This window comes from Syngnathus scovelli, chromosome 2, assembly GCF_024217435.2.
Source record: "Syngnathus scovelli strain Florida chromosome 2, RoL_Ssco_1.2, whole genome shotgun sequence".
Lineage (NCBI taxonomy): Eukaryota > Metazoa > Chordata > Actinopteri > Syngnathiformes > Syngnathidae > Syngnathus > Syngnathus scovelli.
This window is the reverse complement of record NC_090848.1, coordinates 467,337-487,324: the sequence shown is the minus strand read 5'-3', so window position 1 is coordinate 487,324 and position 19,988 is coordinate 467,337. Positions and strand designations below refer to the sequence as shown.

The window sequence follows — 19,988 nt, the reverse complement described above, 5'->3', positions numbered from 1 at the left end:
GAGCTTAACTGCACTCCAGACATCCCCCCCTAGCCCCGGTGTCTGGTGACTGGGATTTAGTTTTCACAGGAAATAAAAAATGCCCCCACCCCCAAATGTTCTGTAATGATTCATTGGTGAAAATGATCAGTTTTCAAAGTCATTGTCATGTTGCCGCAAGTCGTGTTCAGATAACACGACTTGCAGTTATGGATTTTTCACCCCAAGCTTTCTTTGTATCTTTTGTATTTATTTATTAACACTGTCATTGTTTGGATAAACTGATTCCAAGAGTCTATGGTTTGCTATTGTTTTTTTTTGTGTGTGTGTGTGTGTGTGTGGGGGGGTGTTTACACATTGGAAAGAAATTTAGAAATATAAAAACAAGTTAGGAAAGTAATGTGCCACAACATTTGGCGACTTTGTCCGTATACAGTGAACATTGGTTTGCAAATAACAATACAGCAGAATTTATGCAACAAAAAACAAAGGGTGCAAAAGCAACTATTGCCATATGAAAAGACCTTTGAGTGCCGTATGCATGCACATTACACCTAAACCATGCCAGAAAACCAAGAAAACATTTGGCGGGGGGGGGGGGATGCCACCTCCAAATGGCAAATAAAAGTGACTGTAATTTTCAGGAATACACGCGATCAAATCAAACAAAAAAAGTCAAAGCTACGTGCCGTGTTGCTCGGTTGTCATTTGGTCCCCCTTGAGCGGCGGGCGGCGTTTGCTCTGGTCCTGCCAGCAGCAGCAGCAGCAGCGTGTCCCGAGCTCCTCACTTCCACAGCTTGCCATCAAAGTCTGCATGAGGACAGAACGCACACGCACGTTAATTCGTGTGGCAAGCCAACTGCTCGGCCTCCTCTGGCCGCTTACCCTTGTTGCAGTCTTTGCTCATGTCTCGCTCTTTCAGGAGGTTGTTTTTGTAATCTGTGCAGCATGCGAGTATCAACACACACACACACACACACACACACACACACACACACACAAAGTCAGGAGTTTCCTTTTCCACGTTGGCAGAGTGGATGCAATCTACTACCTGAACTCGACGGCTCTGGGTCGCGGCTCTTCAGCTCCGTGCAGTCCGACGAGCGTTCACCTTCATAGATGACGTTTCTCCTGCAAAGACATAAAGGAGTTTTTCTCCCCCGCAAATGCAAATGGCATTGACCAACATTTGCTTTTGCGTAGCTCTTACTCGTCATATCTGCGCAGGTGGTGTGCCAGGCCTGCAAGGAACGTCAAAAGAATCAAAAGGGTGTTTGGCGCCGTACGCTAGCCGCTAACTAAACAGGACACCTCTCTTTTTGCGCCGACGAGTCAGCGCGAGGATTGCGACGCCGACGAAGGCCAGAAGCAGGAAGGCCGCCAGGAAGTAGCCCACGTGCTGAACCACGTGGCTCCGATGCTCCGGGAGGATGACGTTGACCACATGAGGACTGTCAACGTCTTTGATTCCTGCGAAGATACGACGAGACGTCAATACTTGAGTTGCGACGGGTGGATCGGCGCAATGCCTGCTTCAGACGCTGGTCCCGACCGATCCTTCCGGAATATCGCGGGCCCGCCGCGTGGAAACAAAACAAAAGGGTGACTTAACCCCTTCAAGGATTCTTCTTGTCCATTTCTCCTTTTTCAAAGTCAGAGAGAGGAAAAGTAAAGCGCACGGGATTCATGTCGCCAGTAATGACTTCCAGACCCATTTTTTCCCTCCTCCAGGGGGAAAAAAAAAGGACAGGCTGACCACAGCCGAGAGGAAAAGTGCGAGAAGGGACAAATTCTCTCATGTGCCCTGTCTGCCTGTCGCTTTTTGATTCACCGTTTTCTACGTTGGTGGAAGGCAGTAGCAAAAGAGGTCAATAGAACGTATGGTCCAAGAGGGACTTTGTCGTGACAGCGAGCTCTCATGCGTTTGGAACGCACACTCGGCCCTCGTCCGCGTTGACTACTAGGTTGGCGTCAAAGTGCAGTCGGGGCGGGGCGCCAATCATTTCAATAAGAATTGGAGCCAAGGCAAAGCCATTGGAGAAACTGCATGCTGGACTCTGAGCGCATCCGGTATGCTCCCGCCCCCGCAGGACACAGCTGCTCACAGCTGGGCTTTGGAAGCAACCAACAAGCGTGGTCAACCTTCCTCACAAGAAAAAGCTGCAGACGGTCACACCGAAGACAAGACAACCTTGCCAAATTGAATGAACGGCAAAGGACACAAAGCCGCTGTCAAAGCTTTTTCTCCCCCAACCACCGCAAAACAGTTTAAGGTACTTTTGAGAGCGGCATCAATCCCACGATGGTGACAATTTGGCGGATCTGAGAGCGGGAGGGCTGCTCCGCTGTGGGAGAGGCCACAATCTTTGCCACTCAAAGCGCCCCTTCTCGTTCCCTTTAGAGAATCCGAGTCGGCCCATTTGTGCAGTGCGGCTTGCCCCGTCCGTCGTGAAAATCAGAATTGGCGTCACGGACCTTCACAGAAGTGGAGCCAAGTATCTGTCGCGTCGCATCGCCTTTCAGTGTTTGCGCGCGCGTTTCCAGACACGATTCTCAAAAGTGACTCGTCAGGCTCTTTGAGTTGCCACGGGCTTACTTGGTTCCGGTCGGTCGTTGGGGAAGGCCTCGGAAGCCGCGGAGGGCTCTGTGGCTAGCCAAGGTACCACGGTGAGTCGAAAGACGCGTCTCTCGTGCAGGCCGCAGTAGTGGTGGTGCAGGTGGCAGGAGTAGAGGCCTCGATCGAGCGGCCGCAAGTCGGAAATGGACAGCGAGAAGTCGCCGAGGCGAAAGGCGTCGTCGGCCACGCTCATCTTGTTGTGGGCCACCAGCGGCCCGTAATCCCGCCGCTCTCCCGAAGCGTAGAGGTCCACCAGGCGCTCGGCTCTGTCGGGACGCACGCCCGGGGGCTGGAAGTCCCAGTGGACCACCTGCTGCTGGCCCTCCTGGAGCCCGTCCCTCCACAGGGGGTGGCGGTTGACGCACGGCAGCACCAGCGAGCTGCCCAGCAAGGCCACCAGCACCGTCTTCTCTCCGTCCCAGTAAGCCTTCTGCCTGAGAGCTGCAAGACGCGCCCCGGTCAAGCGACGCGCCCTGGTCAAGCGACGCGCCCTGGTCAAGCGACGCGTCAAGCGACGCGCCCTGGTCAAGCTACGCCCTTCAAAGCGCTGGCTGGAACGTCTTCAATTGGACCCACTTGCTTGGTTTGGGTTATTTGTTTTGTTTTTTGGACTTGTCCCAGCCTTGTTAAGGGTGTAGCCTCACAACCGACACTCACCTGACTTGGTCACGTTAAGCTGAATGCAAACAGACTGTTGATTCTGGCAGTAGTGATGGTGCAGATTACACGTGTACACTCCTCGGTCACTCTGCACCACATCTGGCGGAAGAAACGCGAGAGAGGCGTCTGAGTGAAAACATGCTTGTTCTGTAACCGGCGTGTAGGCTTGGCCTCCAAACCGCTTTTCCATCATTGCAACGACAAGAGTCGATCGAGGGCAATCGGCTGCCATATTAGCTCACGAGCCCACGTTTTAAACAGCTCGGCGAGTCTTACTGGTGATGACGAGGGAGAAGTTGCCGTCTTTGAACGCCGAGCCCGGTATGGAAAGGCGCCCCTTGTTGGCGCTGTTGTAGAGCCTCGGCCGGGCGCCGGGGGACATATCCAGGAGGCGCTCCACCGAGTATTTGGGCGTGTTGCGGATCACGTCCCAGTGCACCACCCTCTGGCGGTCCCTCAGTCTGTCCTGGGTCCACAGCGCGCGAGGGCTGTGGCAAGGCAGGACGGCCCGGCTGCCGACGGCCAGCGTGATGTTCTTGGCTTGGAGCGGCCTGCCGTTGTCGCTCCCCTGAGCCCACGCTGGTGTCGGAAACACACACACACACACACACACGCGCCTTAGCCAAACGCAGCGACGCTGGTTACAAACGGAAGCTGTCGGCAAAAACAACAACAACAAAAAAACACTTTACCTACTGGCGGGAAGAGCACGACGACAACTGAAATGGACAAAAAGAGGGTAATTAGTCTTGCTGTTACATCCGTTTCAAGTGGTTTTGTTGTAAGATTGGTGCAACCTTAAGTGAGGCTCAACCCCGAAGCACAAAGAAAAGGTGACGAAAGCTACAAAAATGAGACCATTTCTGTGGCTTTAGGCGAAACCAAAAAACAAGCTGGCTGCCAAGGTATGCACTTTCCGTGACATCAGCCATTTTGCCGAGGTCCCATATTTACCACCTACATATATTTACAATCACTTACGAGCCCTACCGTACCTTATTTGGCTGACGTGAACTTTTTGCAACTTTTTTTTTTTGCTTAAACACTAACCCAGTGTTGTGCAGGTCTCTTTGAAGTGCTCAATTATGACCCGATCATGAAATCCTCCCGCTGAGAAAGGCTCGTTAGTGACGCGCGCATTTGAATGAGGAGGCTGCTGAAAAACGCTGACTCCTCCATCTGCTCACACCAAAGTTAACAAGAAACACATTGGGCCAAAACCATAGCAGGAAAAAAAAAAAAAAAAAACCCAGGCCAAGGCGACTCATGTTTCTTGGCAACGTGCCTTTCACGACCAGTCTTGGTTTTTTTTCTCCCCCTGCCATCTCAAGAACTTTCGGATTGGAGTACCGCTGACCCAGTTAATTTATTTAGTAAAAACTAACGGCGACATAAACATTGGGCATAGTTTTCGCGAGGCAGAAACTTTTTTAGGCGCGGTGGTTGTTCGCAAAGGCACATTCTTAAGCGCAAGTGTGTTTCCAAACAAAGCTTGAGCATCTTTCCAGAGCAAAATACGGTCGGTGGATGAACGGAATGTGACTAAGCCTAACCCATTCTTTTGAAAGAACAACAACAAGCTTACCTGGCAGCAGAGTCACAAAGACGACGCGCATGTCTGCCTCGGATGGGACAAAAGTTAGCAACTATCAAGTAGGTCACCACTGAGCGACTGCGGTGCGGTACTTGTTTTGGTCGTCTGAGTGGGTGGATGGATGGACGTCTGGATGGGTTGCCGACGCGCAGTCGGCAGACGCCCCGCCCCGCAGTCCCTGAAACCCAACACCGGGGATAAACTCACGCGCGGGGGATGCTTGCTTTCTCCTTTTGCTGCGAACCAGGCTGGTTGACAGCGATCCCCCCCCCCCCCTTACTTTTGAACAATCACACGTTCACACGTGTTTCATCACTTTAATTCTCCCAGCAAGAATGTCTAGACCGCAGAAAGAAAGAGGGCGGGTGGGAGGGAGTTGTAGTCATTGCGGTGGGCATTCTTCGCTTGGCGACAGTGCCACCTACAGCATCGAAGATGAACTGCTCCCGGTGTTCAACAAAGACCGCAACAAGAGCAGACTGATTGCCCTTGTGATTTGATTTCAAATCATGACGATGATGAAAACAACACATCAGGGACCACGGGGAGCAAGTTGCTCATCTCGCGTGAGGTCAAAAGGGTCTCAGTTTCTTCGGTTTCCGTGTTGTCTAATGAAGAGCTTGGGTGTGTTCCATCCCTCTGGCGCCTTCTTCAGCCCAGCGCGCATCCAAATCCGTTTCAGGTCCTTCTCAAAACGTTTCTGCACAAACAAGACAAACTTCTTTAAATTTCTCCACCCAAAAATTCTTTCACATAACACGGTTGGATTCGGGTGAATTTTTATTTCCCCCGATGAAATCGAGAAGAGCCCCAAAGCTTTTTGCCGTCAAGCGAACCGATCTGGACTGGCAGAACGTACCTGCTTCTTTCTGCCCCTGCTTTCCCGCACTCTCCTCCTGAGGAATTTGGTCCGTTTCAACAGCTTCTTGTACTTGTGCCGGTTCATTTTGCGGCGCCGGATCTCCAGGACATTTTTGCAAGCGAGGGGCGCGGGCGCATCGACATCCTCCTCAAGAGCGGGCAGCTCCCGCTGCGGCAGGGGAGGAAGAGAGTAGCGCAGCGAGAGCCACGTTTCCAGAGGACTCACGCACAGCTTACGGGGTACCAGCATCTCGTCCGCCTCCGGCTCCGCTCGGAGCCATCGAGGCGGATGGCGGTTGTCGGCCGCTGTGGTGTAACGCGCCGCCCTGCTGTCGAGGGGGCGGCCGGACGCCGCAAGTGCCGGCTGCGCGCGGCCACTTGCGACATCTCCGTGGCAAACTAGACGCATCAGAATACAGTTGGTTAGCTACAGAAGTCACAAGATGATCGCTCAATATTTGAAATCCATTTCACAACAATCAACACACAAAGAAGCAAGGACTTTCATACAAAGTGAGTCTCTCGGGCGACGTGTTGAAGATACTCCCCACAAATTGCTACTCTGACGGCCGGCTGACCGCCCGGCATCTTAGAGCATGGCGGTAAGCGTGCAAAAACCCCGTCTGATCGTGATTGGCGATATTACCAAATAAATGCCGCATGAATATGCACACATGCGGTGGGTGCAGCGCAGCAAACGCACGCCCTTCATACTTACAAATTGTCCTGTGCAGCAGACGAAGACGAGGGAGGAGTTTGGACGTCAACATCGTTCGGAGAGCATCGACAGTCTGCCTGTCAAGTATCAGGAGTGGGTTGCCATGCCAATGTCCTGTGGAATGCTCATCGTTACGTGCACGCTCGCTCGCTCGCAACATCGAACAACATTCTCTTGACGTCTCGTAGCGTCACAAACCAAACAAAATGGACGCGTCAAAGTCTGGTTTAATGCGGCGGCTTAGGGAGGAGTTTGGACGTCAACATCGTTCGGAGAGCATCGACAGTCTGCCTGGCAAGTATCAGGAGTGGGCTGCCATGCCAATGTCCTATCGTTACGTACACGCTCGCTCGCTCGCTCGCAACATCGAACAACATTCTCTTGACGTCTCGTAGCGTCACAAACAAAACAAAATGGACGCGTCAAAGTCTGGTTTTATGCGGCGACGTCTTGCCTTTGGGTACACCGATGGAGCTCACCTCAAGTTGAGGGCGCTCATTTCGCCCAATTTCACGAGACGTGCAAGCTAATGCTAACGCGCTAACAAAGGACGCTGGCGAGAGAGAAAGTGCTCTTCTCTTTTCGAGCGAAAGCGTAGGCGAGCGCTTCTACTGTAGCAGTTGAGCACCGAAGAATTGACTTTACCTCAAACGATCGATGACTCCGAAGAGCGTTTCCAATGTGACCCAACGCCGGGCGTCCACTTCCGCTCGGTGTCGCACAAATTGGACGTACTTCCGCTTACCGGGCTCGCTCGGCTTCTTCTTCGTTGTCATTTAACGGCCGACGCCGACTACAGCGCATTACCGCCACCCTCCGGATGGCTTACAGACCAATATAGGTAAGACTTCATACAAAACAAATATCATTTCGTCATCTACAAATACTTTCACCACTGAATTCTTTAGGTTTGTTGTTTGAAATAGTATCACTCTGTGATCTGACCACACACTTGAATTATTTTTTATAATTTAGTCATCTACAAATACTTTCACCACTGAATTCTTTAGGTTTGTTGTTTGAAATAGTATCACTCTGTGATCTGACCACACCCTTGAATTATTTTTTAGACAGAAATGCAGTAATCCCTCACTGTATCACGGTTCACCTTTCACGCCCTTGCTGCTTGATGGATTTTTTTCACAGTGCATTGTATTATGGCTTCGGAAGAAAGAGACACTACAGAGTGGAGTCCGGCCGCAGAGGCGCACTATATAGTACGTACTTTGTATTGATTAAAATGATTATTTTACTGGAGTGTGTTTACTTCTCGGACGATGAGTCACGGCCACAGGACAGGAGCGCCTTTTTTAATCTTTGTGAGGAACATCATCTTCTCATAAAACCAACTTCCTTTCAAATTCTAGACGTTGTTTGCAACGTATCACAAAGTCCACTCCCAATCATAACATCATGGCTCCGTGTCTTGGCTGATTGATAGCTAGCCAGCCAGCCAGACGCAACAAATCACTCTTGACCAACACGTGGGCAACAATTCACTCTTGACAGTGGGTGATGGGAGGGAGGGAGGGAAGTTCTCCTGCCAAGGACATGCCAGTCTCTGCTGGTCTCGTTCCACTGCACGGGGCAATCCCAGTTCAAGCGGGGTGTCAACCATGCTGCAAGGAACACTTGTGTCCTCACTTAGCCAGCAGCTAAGTGGTCCATTTGCCAGAAAAGCTCGGCGTCGACGGGAAGCCATTGAAGCGCCCGCCGAGCTGAAGTGGAGACAGAAGATGGCAGGAAATTGAAGCCTAGCGGGAGGGATCTTCACGGGGCTTCTTTCAGACATGCCCTGTTGGCCAGGATGAGCAAGCTTTGACCTCACCGACATTTGGAGCAGAAAGTTGCGGCGCCTCCTCCGACCGAGCGTGCAAAATTGCCTTCAATGTGATTTTGCCACCATCTTTGTGTTTGAGCGTAATTACGGCCAGAATTTGAGGCGCTGATAACAGAGCGAAGGCGTGAGCGCCAATTTGGCTAGCAACTCCGCGGCACACGCTCGCGCAGATGATTTGAAAATGCATGTCACATTCGGCTCTTGGCTGAATCCAAGTCTGTCCGAGCCGCTTTTTGTCCGCCGGGTTCGGAAGCCAGAGCGGGTGGCCGCCAGGTGAGATTCCCGTACCTCCCAGTGCATGCGTGCCTTTGATTTCTATACGCCTGTGGCTAACAGGAGCCAGCTGCAGCTCCCTCTGGGGAGCTTACTGTCCAAATCGCCACCCATTTCTCTATTGCGCTCCCTCTAATAAGATCTCCGCGTGTAGCGTGTAGCCGACACGCTGACACGCTGACACGCTGACACGCTGACACGCTGACACGCTGACACGCTGACACGCTGACACGCTGACACTATCTGCCTATCAGCGTGGACGCAAAAGTGCACAAAGCCGCAGCTGCCCCCACTTTGGCAACGGCCTCAAATTCAATGAAAAGGCCGTCGTGCCCGAGACTCGCACTTGTTCGGACGGCAGGTTCCGCGCGGAGAAGACATTCTCTGGCGGCAAGAGAAGGGGCGCAGTTGCCCAGTCGAGCCAGAGTGTTAATACAAAGCCAATGTGTGTGACTGAGTTGGCTCCTGCTCACAGGCTTTTGGCTCACACTTCATAGGTGGCCTGCCTGCAACCTGCCTGCAACCTGCCTGAGACCACGCACACACGCCACACGCACGCACGCACGCACGCACGCACGCACGCACGCACGCACGCACACACACACACACGCCACACTCAGCCTCAAGTCTCACAAACGCACAACCCAAAGAGCAAGTGCAGTAGCAACGTCGATCACGCAGCGTGAATACATCCAGCTGGATGTTGAATCCAAAGCAAGCAGCCTTTACAGAAGAAGGCTCCGGCGGCGGTGACAGACGTGACACGAGACGTGATTCGCCTCAGATCATTTTTGGGTTGCAACTTTCAAATGATGGCAGGCAGGTGGTGCTGCAACAAGCAATGGCAATGAAAGAACGTCCAAGAACAGAAGCGCTCAGTCAGCGCTTCCTTCCCTCTCTGACTAAGATAACCCACCGTTGTGTGCTTGTTGTCCGCCTCCAAGTGATTTTTTTTTTTTTTTTTTTTCCAAAAAGAGTCTCTAAGCTCCCGGTTCAAGTTTGTTGTCAAACACAAAAGGTCAGAGAATATTTGTATCATTCGTAGCAAGTGACCCAATGATTCAACTTTTGCTTTCACCCAGTGCAGCTTGGGATGTTGGTGCGGGCCTTCGCATGAAAGCAACTTTAGCCAGCGCTTCTTTTATTTGGACAACGGCGAGCTCGTCATTCCCGTACGGTAAAGGCCATTGAGTGTCTTACAGAGGCTCTTGAATTAAAGCCGCCCGCTGCCGCCCGCTGCCGCCCGCTACCGCCGCCCGCTACCGCCGCTTTCCATTTCCAATGGCGTCTTGCTTGCCGTGGCCGGACAAACCGGGTCGCTGTCCGAAAAGGCTCGCCGTGCCTGGCATCTTTACGAGCGCTTGCGTGCACGTGGCTCCGTGCATCCATCCTTCATTCGGCTCCGACACCTCCTCTGAGAGGCGGCCAATCATTCCTCAGGCTTCTGGACTGGCAGGCCAGATCTAACGTTCCTCACCAATAAATTGTTGCTGGTGTTGCCACGCACTCGGCGTGTAAAGAGACTGGCTCCTCTGTCCCCAGAGGACGAGGTCGTATTTGTCGGCGCAGCGTTACGTTGCCGCATTGCGCCGATGCACGTCTACGGGTTGCAGTCGGATCGGAGCCTTTGCGCTCGCGCCGTGCCTATGACCCAGGATTGCGTGCGATTTACGATTTCACGCCAACAAATCTCCAGTCGGACGGAAATTCTGTGACGATGCCAGCGAGAGAGGAAAAAAAAGATTGGCTGGATGTTTGGAGCCTGTTTAAAGCAGCGAGCTCACCGTGAGCCCAGAGACAGATGTTGCTTGAAGGAGGACAGGACGTTGCGGACGTTACGGCTACGAGGCCGTCGGCCCATCCTCCGCGCTCTTTAAGCCGTGGTCCGAATGACTCGAATGCATCCCGGGACCACCTGAGCCAAGACGGCCCTGGCTTTAAGCGGGGCCTCAGTCCTGTTATAATCAAGTGCGCGTGCGTGTGGCTCCTCTTTGGCTCAGAAGTCAACCCGGCCGTCTGCCTTGTACACACGTGGTTCGTATTTAGGAAGACGGCGCCGATCCAATGGACGATATGGCTCCGTATGTGTAGATTGTTCTTAGGGCGCCGCACCAGCAAAAAAGCTGAAAGGAATTTCAAGCTAAAGAAGGGCTTTGTGAAAGCGCCGCAACGGAGAGCGTGCGGCGGGCTGCCGGGCCAGGCGAGCAGAGAGCCAAGCTTGCGTGGCGAGCAGATAGCCAAGCTTGCGTGGCGAGCAGAGAGCCAAGCTTGCGTGGCGAGCAGAGAGCCAAGCTTGCGTGGCGAGCTCTTGCCTGTCGGACCAGCGCAGGGAGGGCACAGATCACCCAGCTGAGGTCGCAAAGGCAGCACAGCAGTCTCGCTCGTGGACCGGAGTCCTAGAAGATCAAATTGTTGGATTCCACAAGACATGTATCCTCTTGTCTTATTACCCACACCTACCTAAATCAAAGGTATTGCCTTGAATCAGGTTGTTTAACTGGGCCAAAGCCACGCACGCACGCACGCACGCACGCACGCACGCACGCACGCACGCACGCACGCACGCACGCACGCACGCACGCACGCACGCACGCACGCACGCACGCACGCACGCACGCACGCCGTCTCCCCTGTTGCGTCCCTCCCTCCCGCCCTCCCTCCGTCCCTCCCACAGTCAAAGCCCCTGGCCTCCAGTGGGCGTCAGCGGGGTGCCCTCCCCCTCGCTCTCTGGCTCTCCCGCTCCTTCCCCCTGACCTCTGTCAGTGTGTCGGCCACACCGATAAAGGTCCCAGCATTATCACAGAAGCAGTGCACTGGCTTTTTTTTTTTTTTTTTTTTTTTACCCCAGCTGCCATCGGGAGCGCATTGATGAGGCTGCCGATGCTGACGCCGATGGTTGCCTCTGGAAGGTGCCTGAACGAACAAGGATAGGCGGGCGTTAGCGCAGAGAAGCACATGCAGCGGGCGCCACGCACTTGCTGGTGCGCTCGCCGGTCGCTCAGGTCAAGGCGCAAGAGACGCGAGTGGCGTGCATACGCACATGGCGGCATGCACGCGTACGCTGGATGAGGCCACCTGACTCTTCTCTCAAACCGTCTCGTCTCATCTCATGTCATCTCGGCGCGCCGGGGCAAGCATGCTGGCTTTGGACACCATTCTGAGCGGGACGCGGCGGCTGGCCCAGACTCGGAGCAGCGGGTCCCGGGCACTCTCGTTCAAGTCACGGCAAAATCCCAGAACCGCTGCTGCCAGCTGGGCGTGCGTTTTGCTGCTGCTGTTGCTCACCCCACGAGTGGATTCGTCATGGTGGTGAGTCAAAAAGTGCCATCGTGCGTGGGGACGAATCAATTCTACGGTACATAGCGTTTTTTAGGGTTTTGCAATGTGCCTTAATTGGAGGCTCAGAAATAAGAACCCCTCTCAGCAGTCAAATCCTAAAGCATGCACAAGTTTTCAGAAATAACAGTCAACCTTTGCTTTTTTTTTTTTTTTTACAACAGATTACTTTTTAAAAAATGAGTTTGTGGTGAAGGTTACTTCTGGTTCACTTGTGAAGTTTGTTATCATATCACGACGAGTCTGCATTTGAGGTTTGTGAAGCAATCATCACTTTGCCACGACAGCACAAGCAGCCAGTCGTTTCATTTTTTGTATATTTGAATAACAAGGGAAAAAGACAAATGGTATTTCGCATTGATATTGTAACAAAAACGTCAAGCAGATGGGCGAGCAAGCAACAGGAAAAATGACCTCATGAAAAAAAAAAAAGTCTGGTCTGAAAATGGTGGCTTTTTCTTGTTCTACAAAAAAACATTTTTTAAAAATAACTCAACTTTGCACTTGAAATTCAGGCCGTGCTATTCTTTGTAGTGTTGTTGTTGTTGACATTTGCAAGGCAACAAAAGTAGCTCATCCAAAATAGGCCTCGTTGTATATGTGTTCTTGCCGTGTGTCCGAATGTATCCGAGCATAGCGGTAGGTGTGCGCGACAATCTTGTTCTACGGCGCCGCAACGTACAAAAACGCACGCACGCACACAGCAAAGGCAAACCTTGAGCAAGGCAACCGCCGGCCTTTGAAGAAAAATGGACGCCTGGCCCATATTGGACTTGATGCCAAACATCTGTCAAGTGAATCGCCAAAGATGCAAAATGGCGGCTTCATACTTTGGGAACCGGCGCTTTTGTGGTGGCAGGTGAAGCCTGCTCTCAGGGCTGCGGGAAAAAAAAAATCTGCAAAAAGTGAATCGGAAGGCCGCCTCCTTCCCGCTCACCCACCCCGGCCAGCGTGTCTTGCAGCCCACGCCCGCCGCATGATTTACAAGCCACCCAAGTCCAGTCCAGTCCAGTCCAGTCCTCTCCACTCACAGGAGAAATGAAAGATGAGTTGCGGCTCGGCCTTTGACGGGCACTCTGGTGCTCTTCCTCTGGCCTAATCCCTCTTTCTCTGGGGGGCTCTCCATCATCTCTCTTGTAGGACCTCGTAAAACAGCTAGGTATTTGTGGACACCGACCCAAGCGCGCCTCACTCAGGCAGTGAAAAGCAAAGGAGACTTTTTGGGGGTCTGCATAAGACGGGCTCACGGGAGGCCCCTGGGCCAGATTTCACACGTTGAGCCCGGTGCCCAGCCGAGTGCGCGGGGGAGTCGCGGCTCCCCCCCCCCCTCCCTCCAAGTGTTTTGGGAGTCCAAGAAGCATGCTTTTGCCCCGATCCCCGACCCAGACGTGCTGCTGCGCTGGCAAAAAGAGCAGCGTGGCGGCGGGCGGGCGGGCGCAACGGCTGCTTGCCTGCCTGCCTGCCGACGGCAAGCCGCCACCAACCGCGCAAGCCACTGCGGCTCAACCGGTTTGGGTGCAACTGAGCGAGCGAAGGCTCCAAGCCCACCGGCCTGCCTCTTTGATGGCGCCCCACGGTCGTAGCGGTTGTTTGCGAGGTGAGCGCAGCGCCTTTTGACTTGACTCGCTTTCGCCACCACCCGTGCATGCGCAGGTACATGGGTGCGCTGGGCGCCCGCGTGATCTGCGACAACATCCCGGCCTTGGTCAACAAGCAGCGGCAACTGTGCCAGCGCCACCCGGACGTCATGCGGGCCATCGGCCAGGGGACCGAGGAGTGGATCAGAGAGTGCCAGCACCAGTTCAGACATCATCGCTGGAACTGCAGCACACTGGAACACGATCCCACCGTCTTTGGCCGCGTCTTGCTCAGAAGTAAGTCCCGAGCTGAGGTACCGTTTGGAAAGTAGCTGAAGGCAAATGCTTCGGTGTGGATTGTTGCCCTGGCGTTTTGCAGCGGGCGCCATCGTTGCCCTAGCCTTTTGCAGCGGGCGGCATCGTTGCTCCCTTCATAGATAAAGCTGTAAATATTTACAGAACCATAGTGATTGTCAGAGCCGAGCAGCGTTGCTTTGAATGATGAGCAGCAATGCCCTCCTCCGGCCTCCCACACAAAACAGCCGCCCAAGCGGCCCGCCCTCCCTCCCTCCCTCCCTCCCTCCCTCCCTCCCTCCCTCCCATCGCTCGGCCCAGGCGAAGTCAACAGACTCTTCTTGGCTCTTGCTTCTGCCTTTCGCTTCTCAACAATGCAAAAAGTACACGCTGTAGAAACACAGTTTGTAAACATCTGACTCATTGTTAGCTTGGCAGAGCAAGGCTGTGACTCGTTGCATCACATTTGTCTTTGCTGTCCGGGTTAAGGTTAGCTCCCGCTTTGTCCGGCCGGGCCTAGGTTGCCAAACTTTTCCCCTCGTTCTCCACCTTTGTCTGTCTGTCTGTCTGTCTGCGGCAGGCAGCCGAGAAGCGGCGTTGGTCTACGCCATCTCCTCCGCCGGGGTGGTCTACGCGCTGACCCGGGCCTGCAGCCAAGGGGAGCTCAGCAGGTGCAGCTGCGACCCGCAAAAGCGAGGTCGAGACAAGGACGAGCGAGGAGAATTCAACTGGGGCGGCTGTAGCGACCACATCCGCTACGGGATCAGGTTTGCCAAAGCCTTCATCGACGCCAAAGAGAAGACGCTCCGCGACGCACGGGCGCTCATGAACCTGCACAACAACCGCTGCGGACGATCGGTGGGTGAGCCCGGCCAGACCTGGCGTCACCCGTTTGCAAAGCGCGCAAATTGACGGCGCGAGCGGGCCTTTTGCAGGCAGTCAAGCGCTTCATGAAGCTGGAGTGCAAATGTCACGGCGTGAGCGGCTCGTGCGCGCTGCGGACGTGCTGGATGGCCACGTCGGACTTCCGAAAGACCGGCGACTACCTGAAAAGTAAATACGACGGGGCCGTCGAGGTGACCACCAACCAAGACGGGACGGGCTTCGCCGTGGCCGACCGAGCCTTTCGCAAGGCCACCGAGAACGACCTGGTCTACTTTGAGAACTCCCCCGATTACTGCCTGCCGGACAAATCCACAGGTAAAGCATCTTTGTTGGCGTGCGGACAGCAATGGCGCGCAAAGGCGTCTGCGTCCGTGGAAGCTCATCTCCTGGTAGCCTAAGGCGTGGCCCATTACTGGATGAAACGCTTGAGCGAGCTTCAGGCGTCAACACCTCGCTCGCTTCGCTCGGTCTGTCCGTTGGTCCTCGGTGCCCCTCTTTTCTCACCTTGCCGGCGGAATTGGCAACAGCCACGAGCGGCTAATTTAAAAAAAACGACAACACGCAACCAAGTCACTTCTCTTTGTTGGTCACAGTCCCCCTCGCCCCGTCTCGTCTGTCTGTCTGTCTGTCTGTCTGTCTGTCTGTCTGTCTGTCTGTCTGTCCCCTAAGCTTGGCCGGAGGGCAGACTGGGCCTCGGAGTGTGAGAGCCTGTCTGTCTGTCTGTCTGTCTGTCTGTCTGTCTGTCTGTCTGTCTGTCTGTCACGCTCCACTGTCCATTTCAGCGTCCGTCACACAGACACACACGGTGCAGTTTGAAAGGGAGCGGTGGCTTGGGAAAGGCCGAGCGCGAGCGCAGGCTACTCTACCAACACTGCATAGCTGCCGAGCTTGTTGTCATAGCTGGCAAGGCAAACACGGAGCTTCTCTCATCAAACAGCGGCACTAATCTTGCCGTGGGTGACATTCGCACGCGCACATTGAGCGAATGCACTCACATTTGTTTTTTCCCATCCATCCATCCATCCATCCATCCATCCATCCATCCATCCATCCATCCATCCATCCATCCATCCATCCATCCATCCATCCATCCATCCATCCATCCATCCATCCATCCATCCATCCATCCATCCATCCATCCATCCATCCATCCATCCATCCATCCTTTTTTTTGTGACGTAACAAGACATGCGATTGAGCGCCATTTGTGTCTGCTCTCCAGGTTCCATCGGCACCGCCGGGCGCTCGTGCAATAAGACGTCGCGCAGCCCCGACGGATGCGAGGTCATGTGCTGCGGGCGGGGCTACGACACCAGCACAGTGGAGCAACTCAACCAGTGCGAGTGCAAATTCCAGTGGTGCTGCGCCGTGGAGTGCAAGGTCTGCAAGGAAACGCTGGACGTGCACACGTGCAAGGCCCCCAAGCAAGCTGACTGGTTGGACAAGACCTGAGTTCAGGCAAAAAAGGCCATTGTGGCAGTGTGTGTGTGTGTGTGTGTGTGTGTGTGTGTGTGTGTGTGTGTGTGTGTGTGTGTGTGTGCGCGTGCATGTGTGTGAGAGAAAGTGCTCTGCCCGGCCGTATTTCTAACTTTGAGAGCCGTCGAGCAAGCCAGCCAGATGGATATGGCTCAGACTTGGTCCTCCTGCGGCCTGAAGAAGCTCTGCTGCTTTTCTGCTCCTTCCGAGACACGTTTGTAGGACATTAAGTGAGCCTTCAAAGCAGTGTCCAAACAACGGCGTGGTAGCGTATACTCGCATTTTTTCCTTTGCCTCTGCGGAGGGCAAAGCAGATTTGTCCCAAGGCCAACAACAACTTTGTTCTCTTTTCGTGGGCACTTTGACCAGTGGACGTTGAAGCCAAAGAAATCTTCTGACTCAATGAGAATGTGGACACGCCAGCGGAGCCTTGAATGCTGTTAGCGAGAAGGAAAGCTGCGCCTTGAAATACTATGTCACTTGCTGTCTGCCACAGCCAGAAGAGAGAACTCTCGCTCCAAAAGTGATGCGACAGCGTTGCTCTTGCGCTTGCGCTTGCTATACTGCCTTTACTTTGTGTACTCTAGGGCCTTACTCAGCAACAGATGTTCATTTGAAATATATGCTATGGAAGGAAGGAAGGAAGGAAGGAAGGAAGGAAGGAAGGAAGGAAGGAAGGAAGGAAGGAAGGAAGGAAGGAAGGAAGGAAGGAAGGAAGGAAGGGAGGAAGGAAGGAAGGAAGGAAGGAAGGAAGGAAGGAAGGGAGGAAGGAAGGAAGGAAGGAAGGAAGGAAGGAAGGAAGGCAGGAAGGCAGGAAGGCAGGAAGGCAGGAAGGAAGAGGCTACAATTGTGTTTCTTTTTTATATTTGGAATAAAAAAAGAGCAATAGAGACTTTGCTGGGCACAACTCATACGGAGACGAGACGGCAGCCTCGAGACACGCGCTATCCAGAGTGATAGCAACAGAAGCTGGCAAAACAGCAGCCGGGCTGGCGCCGCTCGGGATCGGGGAACCCGCGAGCTGACCACCAGCAGACGGCACCGACCTTTGTTTGTCGAGCGCTTTCAGAACAAGCCGCCGCCGCCGCCGTTGCGTATAAAGTGCGACACATGGAGTCAAAATCAGACGTATGCAAAGAAAGCAGGGCTCCGTGCGGAAGCTGTGCCACGCCACCTATCACGTACCACGTACCACGCACCACGCCCTCCTTAAAGACGTGGACAATGTTACGCGAGTGTTTGAGAGGGCAACGCATTTCAACTTCAATCTGTGACCCTTCTGCCTTTGTCACTCAGTCATCAAGGCCAATGCAAGCCCTTCCCTGACTCGCCGGCACCTTCGCTTGCAAATCTCGCTTTCGTCCTCTTGCACGACGATATAGAAAATGTCCAGCCGAGCATGGGGAGCTTGCACGGTTATACTTTTCTCCCCTTTTTTCCTCTTCTGGAAAGCACAAGTGAGCCAGAGTGAGATGATCCTTTGGCAGAACGGGTTGTGATCTGTGTACATACGTCACTGCACGGGTGAGTGTGTTTATCTCTCTCCCGCTGTGGGAATTTACACACCCAAACAACAGTGACCTGGAAAAATTCCAGCAACATAGCAAAGAACGGGAGCCGACACGGAGGTAGACGATAGCAGTGAGCGAAAGCAGCTGACAAACGCCGACGACGGACGGACGGACGGACAAGCTAGACAGACGATGGCTACCTGAGTGACGTGGACGGATCTCTGAGCAATGCAACGGGGCTCCACAACTCAAGCGCTTCTTCTAAGAAGCATCCCCTGACACATTTTGATCCAGCTCAGATGCGCCGAGACTGCGTGGGCAGCGCCGAGCGCACGTGGCACGCACGCACGCACGCACACGCCGAGCATCTCTGCACGCGTGCAAACATTTTCTTCCAGGCACGCCTGAATGCTGTCAAAGCGCCAAAATGTTGCTTTTGCCGCACGAGCGTTCCCTCGTCGTACTCTCCGCTACAGCGGGTTGAACAAAAACAACAGCCAAAGTTCAGGCTCAGTCACACTCAACCTTCAAATCGAACACCGCTTCTTCGTAGAGTCACGGCAAAATGTTCCCCTTCACGCCTATAGTCGTTTTTGTGTGACTCAGCCAAATAGGAATAGCCATCCGTGGAACACGCTAGCTTCAAGAATCTTCTTCTGACCTCGTGCCCAGCAAGCACATTAACCAAAAGGCACTAAATAACATTGAAGTAACTCAAAAGAACAAAACTCCTCAAGTAGCCTAGCTAGCAACATTTTGGAGCCAAATGCAAACAAAAACGGCTCTTGCAAGATTGCCTGCCTGCCTGCCTGCCGACCGGGGCCGGCCGGCCATGCATCAATCATTTGGTCGCTATCCGCGTGTGTATGTTTGTGTGCGTTGTTCGTTATCTGTCGCGAGAGTGAGCAGAGGTTGCTCGCAAGGCTGGCTATCTGTCTGTGTGTGTTTGTGTGTGTGTGTGTGTGTCAGTCAGCGTGTCTGGCTGGCCCTCTCCAGACACCCCATTTGTCTCTGCCACCGCGGCAGGCCGCCCGCCCGCCCGCCCGCCCGGCCGGCATCCAGCGATCGGCCGGCCGGCATCCAGCGATCGGCCAACAGCCCCCACACGCACCGAATGGCCCATAACCAGCACCCACTCCCATGGCGAACTTGCCCCAGCCCAAAGACTCATCACCCAACTTAATATAAGCTGATCAAAAAACCTTGAACATTGCCTTTTCGGAATGGGGACTTTCCGCTCTTGAAGGGCCCAGCGCTGTATTGTACTTTCCTGAAAACAGAGCTGTCTGAACAAGAATTGTGATTGAACTCAACCAACCTGTGCAAGTCTAATTTCTGCTTCAGTGTCTTAGCATTTTCCTAAATCTGAAGAAATCAAACGAGCACGCAGTGAGTAAATTGGAGAACAGGTGATTAGAACCTGACGAGAACACCCCAAGGTCGGTGAGAAACGAGAATAACACCACGTCCTGGTGCTCGGGCTTCGCGGGGAAGACCCAACCGCCAGACCGGACGGCTGCACTCAGCTGTTGTCCCCCAGCCGGCCGGGGAGGAGACGGCCATCGACCAATCATCACACAATGTTTTGCACGTTTGAATATTCATATTGTGTTTCTTTATAACTGGGCAACCCGGAAGAACGTGTTGATGGTCACAAGAACACACGAGCTTTGGTGTGAGGGACCTGGGACCCAGGCGCCTGTATTAGCTTGACAATAAACAATTGGTCAATTCGGTCTGATTGATCAACTGGTCTTCTCTTTGACAGAACGAACTCGCAAAATTGTTAGGTGCGCCAGTGTGTGTGTGCGTGTGTGTGGATTAGGACATAAAGACTCATGTGTTAAGTGTTGATCGCAATTTGGAGTCAGATCAATAACTAGAATCCGTAGCCTAACAAATCCAAAACTTGTTTTCGATCATGCGTACCACTCCGTTTGAAAAGACAGGCTCCGAAGTCCCGTTGTCCGAATCCCACCTTTTAACTCCGGAGTTGCTCTTCCTTTACTGGTGACATCCTGCTTCGAGCGAAAATCCATCGTTGAAAATCGTTTGGATATGAAGTAATCCTCCATTGTAAAACGAAATGGAAAAGCGAAATAACAAAACGAATTTGAACTGGAGATCTCTTCTTCTACAGGTAGGCGCATGAGGGATCCCGGGATCACTAGCACCCCCTGCCATAAGGCTGGAGAACCTTTTTTCGTAGCTTCCCTAAGGTCTCTCGTCAAAGCCCTTTTGTTCATCGAAAGAAACACGACGTTACAGACGGATGACAAAAAACACTAGATATTATATACACTACGGAAATGAGTTAATATAGCCACAGTGTTTGAACACTTAAGGAGCAACATAAAAGACAGAGAG

General features: G+C 53.3%; 3 protein-coding genes across 5 annotated transcripts; 1 reads left to right on the top strand and 2 right to left on the bottom strand.

Annotated features, from left to right (window-relative positions):
• Positions 1 to 208: 208 nt before the first annotated feature.
• Positions 209 to 5,010, bottom strand: LOC125987941 (matrix remodeling-associated protein 8). Its single transcript, XM_049752600.2, has 10 exons — positions 4,842 to 5,010; positions 3,949 to 3,975; positions 3,533 to 3,835; positions 3,254 to 3,355; positions 2,576 to 3,037; positions 1,291 to 1,449; positions 1,190 to 1,220; positions 1,031 to 1,110; positions 865 to 918; positions 209 to 789 (listed from the first exon to the last, which is right to left on the bottom strand). The coding sequence occupies exons 1-10, from the start codon at positions 4,870 to 4,872 to the stop codon at positions 764 to 766; spliced, it is 1,275 nt and encodes a 424-aa protein (XP_049608557.1). The 5' UTR covers positions 4,873 to 5,010; the 3' UTR covers positions 209 to 763.
• A 143-nt stretch (positions 5,011 to 5,153) lies between these two features.
• On the bottom strand, positions 5,154 to 19,714 carry aurkaip1 (aurora kinase A interacting protein 1). 3 transcript variants are annotated; one of them, XM_049752618.2, is made up of 4 exons: positions 19,600 to 19,714; positions 6,430 to 6,543; positions 5,710 to 6,110; positions 5,154 to 5,550 (listed from the first exon to the last, which is right to left on the bottom strand). In XM_049752618.2, exons 1-4 carry the CDS (start codon positions 19,694 to 19,696, stop codon positions 5,434 to 5,436), a joined length of 729 nt encoding a protein of 242 aa, XP_049608575.1. In that variant the 5' UTR covers positions 19,697 to 19,714; the 3' UTR covers positions 5,154 to 5,433. The 3 variants fall into 3 exon arrangements, with proteins under 3 accessions (XP_049608575.1, XP_049608576.1, XP_049608577.1); XM_049752619.2 differs by lacking the exon at positions 19,600 to 19,714 and adding an exon at positions 7,075 to 7,212; XM_049752620.2 differs by lacking the exon at positions 19,600 to 19,714 and adding an exon at positions 6,909 to 7,044.
• Positions 11,229 to 19,357, top strand: LOC125987944 (protein Wnt-2b-A-like). Its single transcript, XM_049752610.2, has 5 exons — positions 11,229 to 11,851; positions 13,532 to 13,752; positions 14,330 to 14,607; positions 14,685 to 14,949; positions 15,857 to 19,357. The coding sequence occupies exons 1-5, from the start codon at positions 11,652 to 11,654 to the stop codon at positions 16,084 to 16,086; spliced, it is 1,194 nt and encodes a 397-aa protein (XP_049608567.1). The 5' UTR covers positions 11,229 to 11,651; the 3' UTR covers positions 16,087 to 19,357.
• Positions 19,715 to 19,988: the final 274 nt, after the last annotated feature.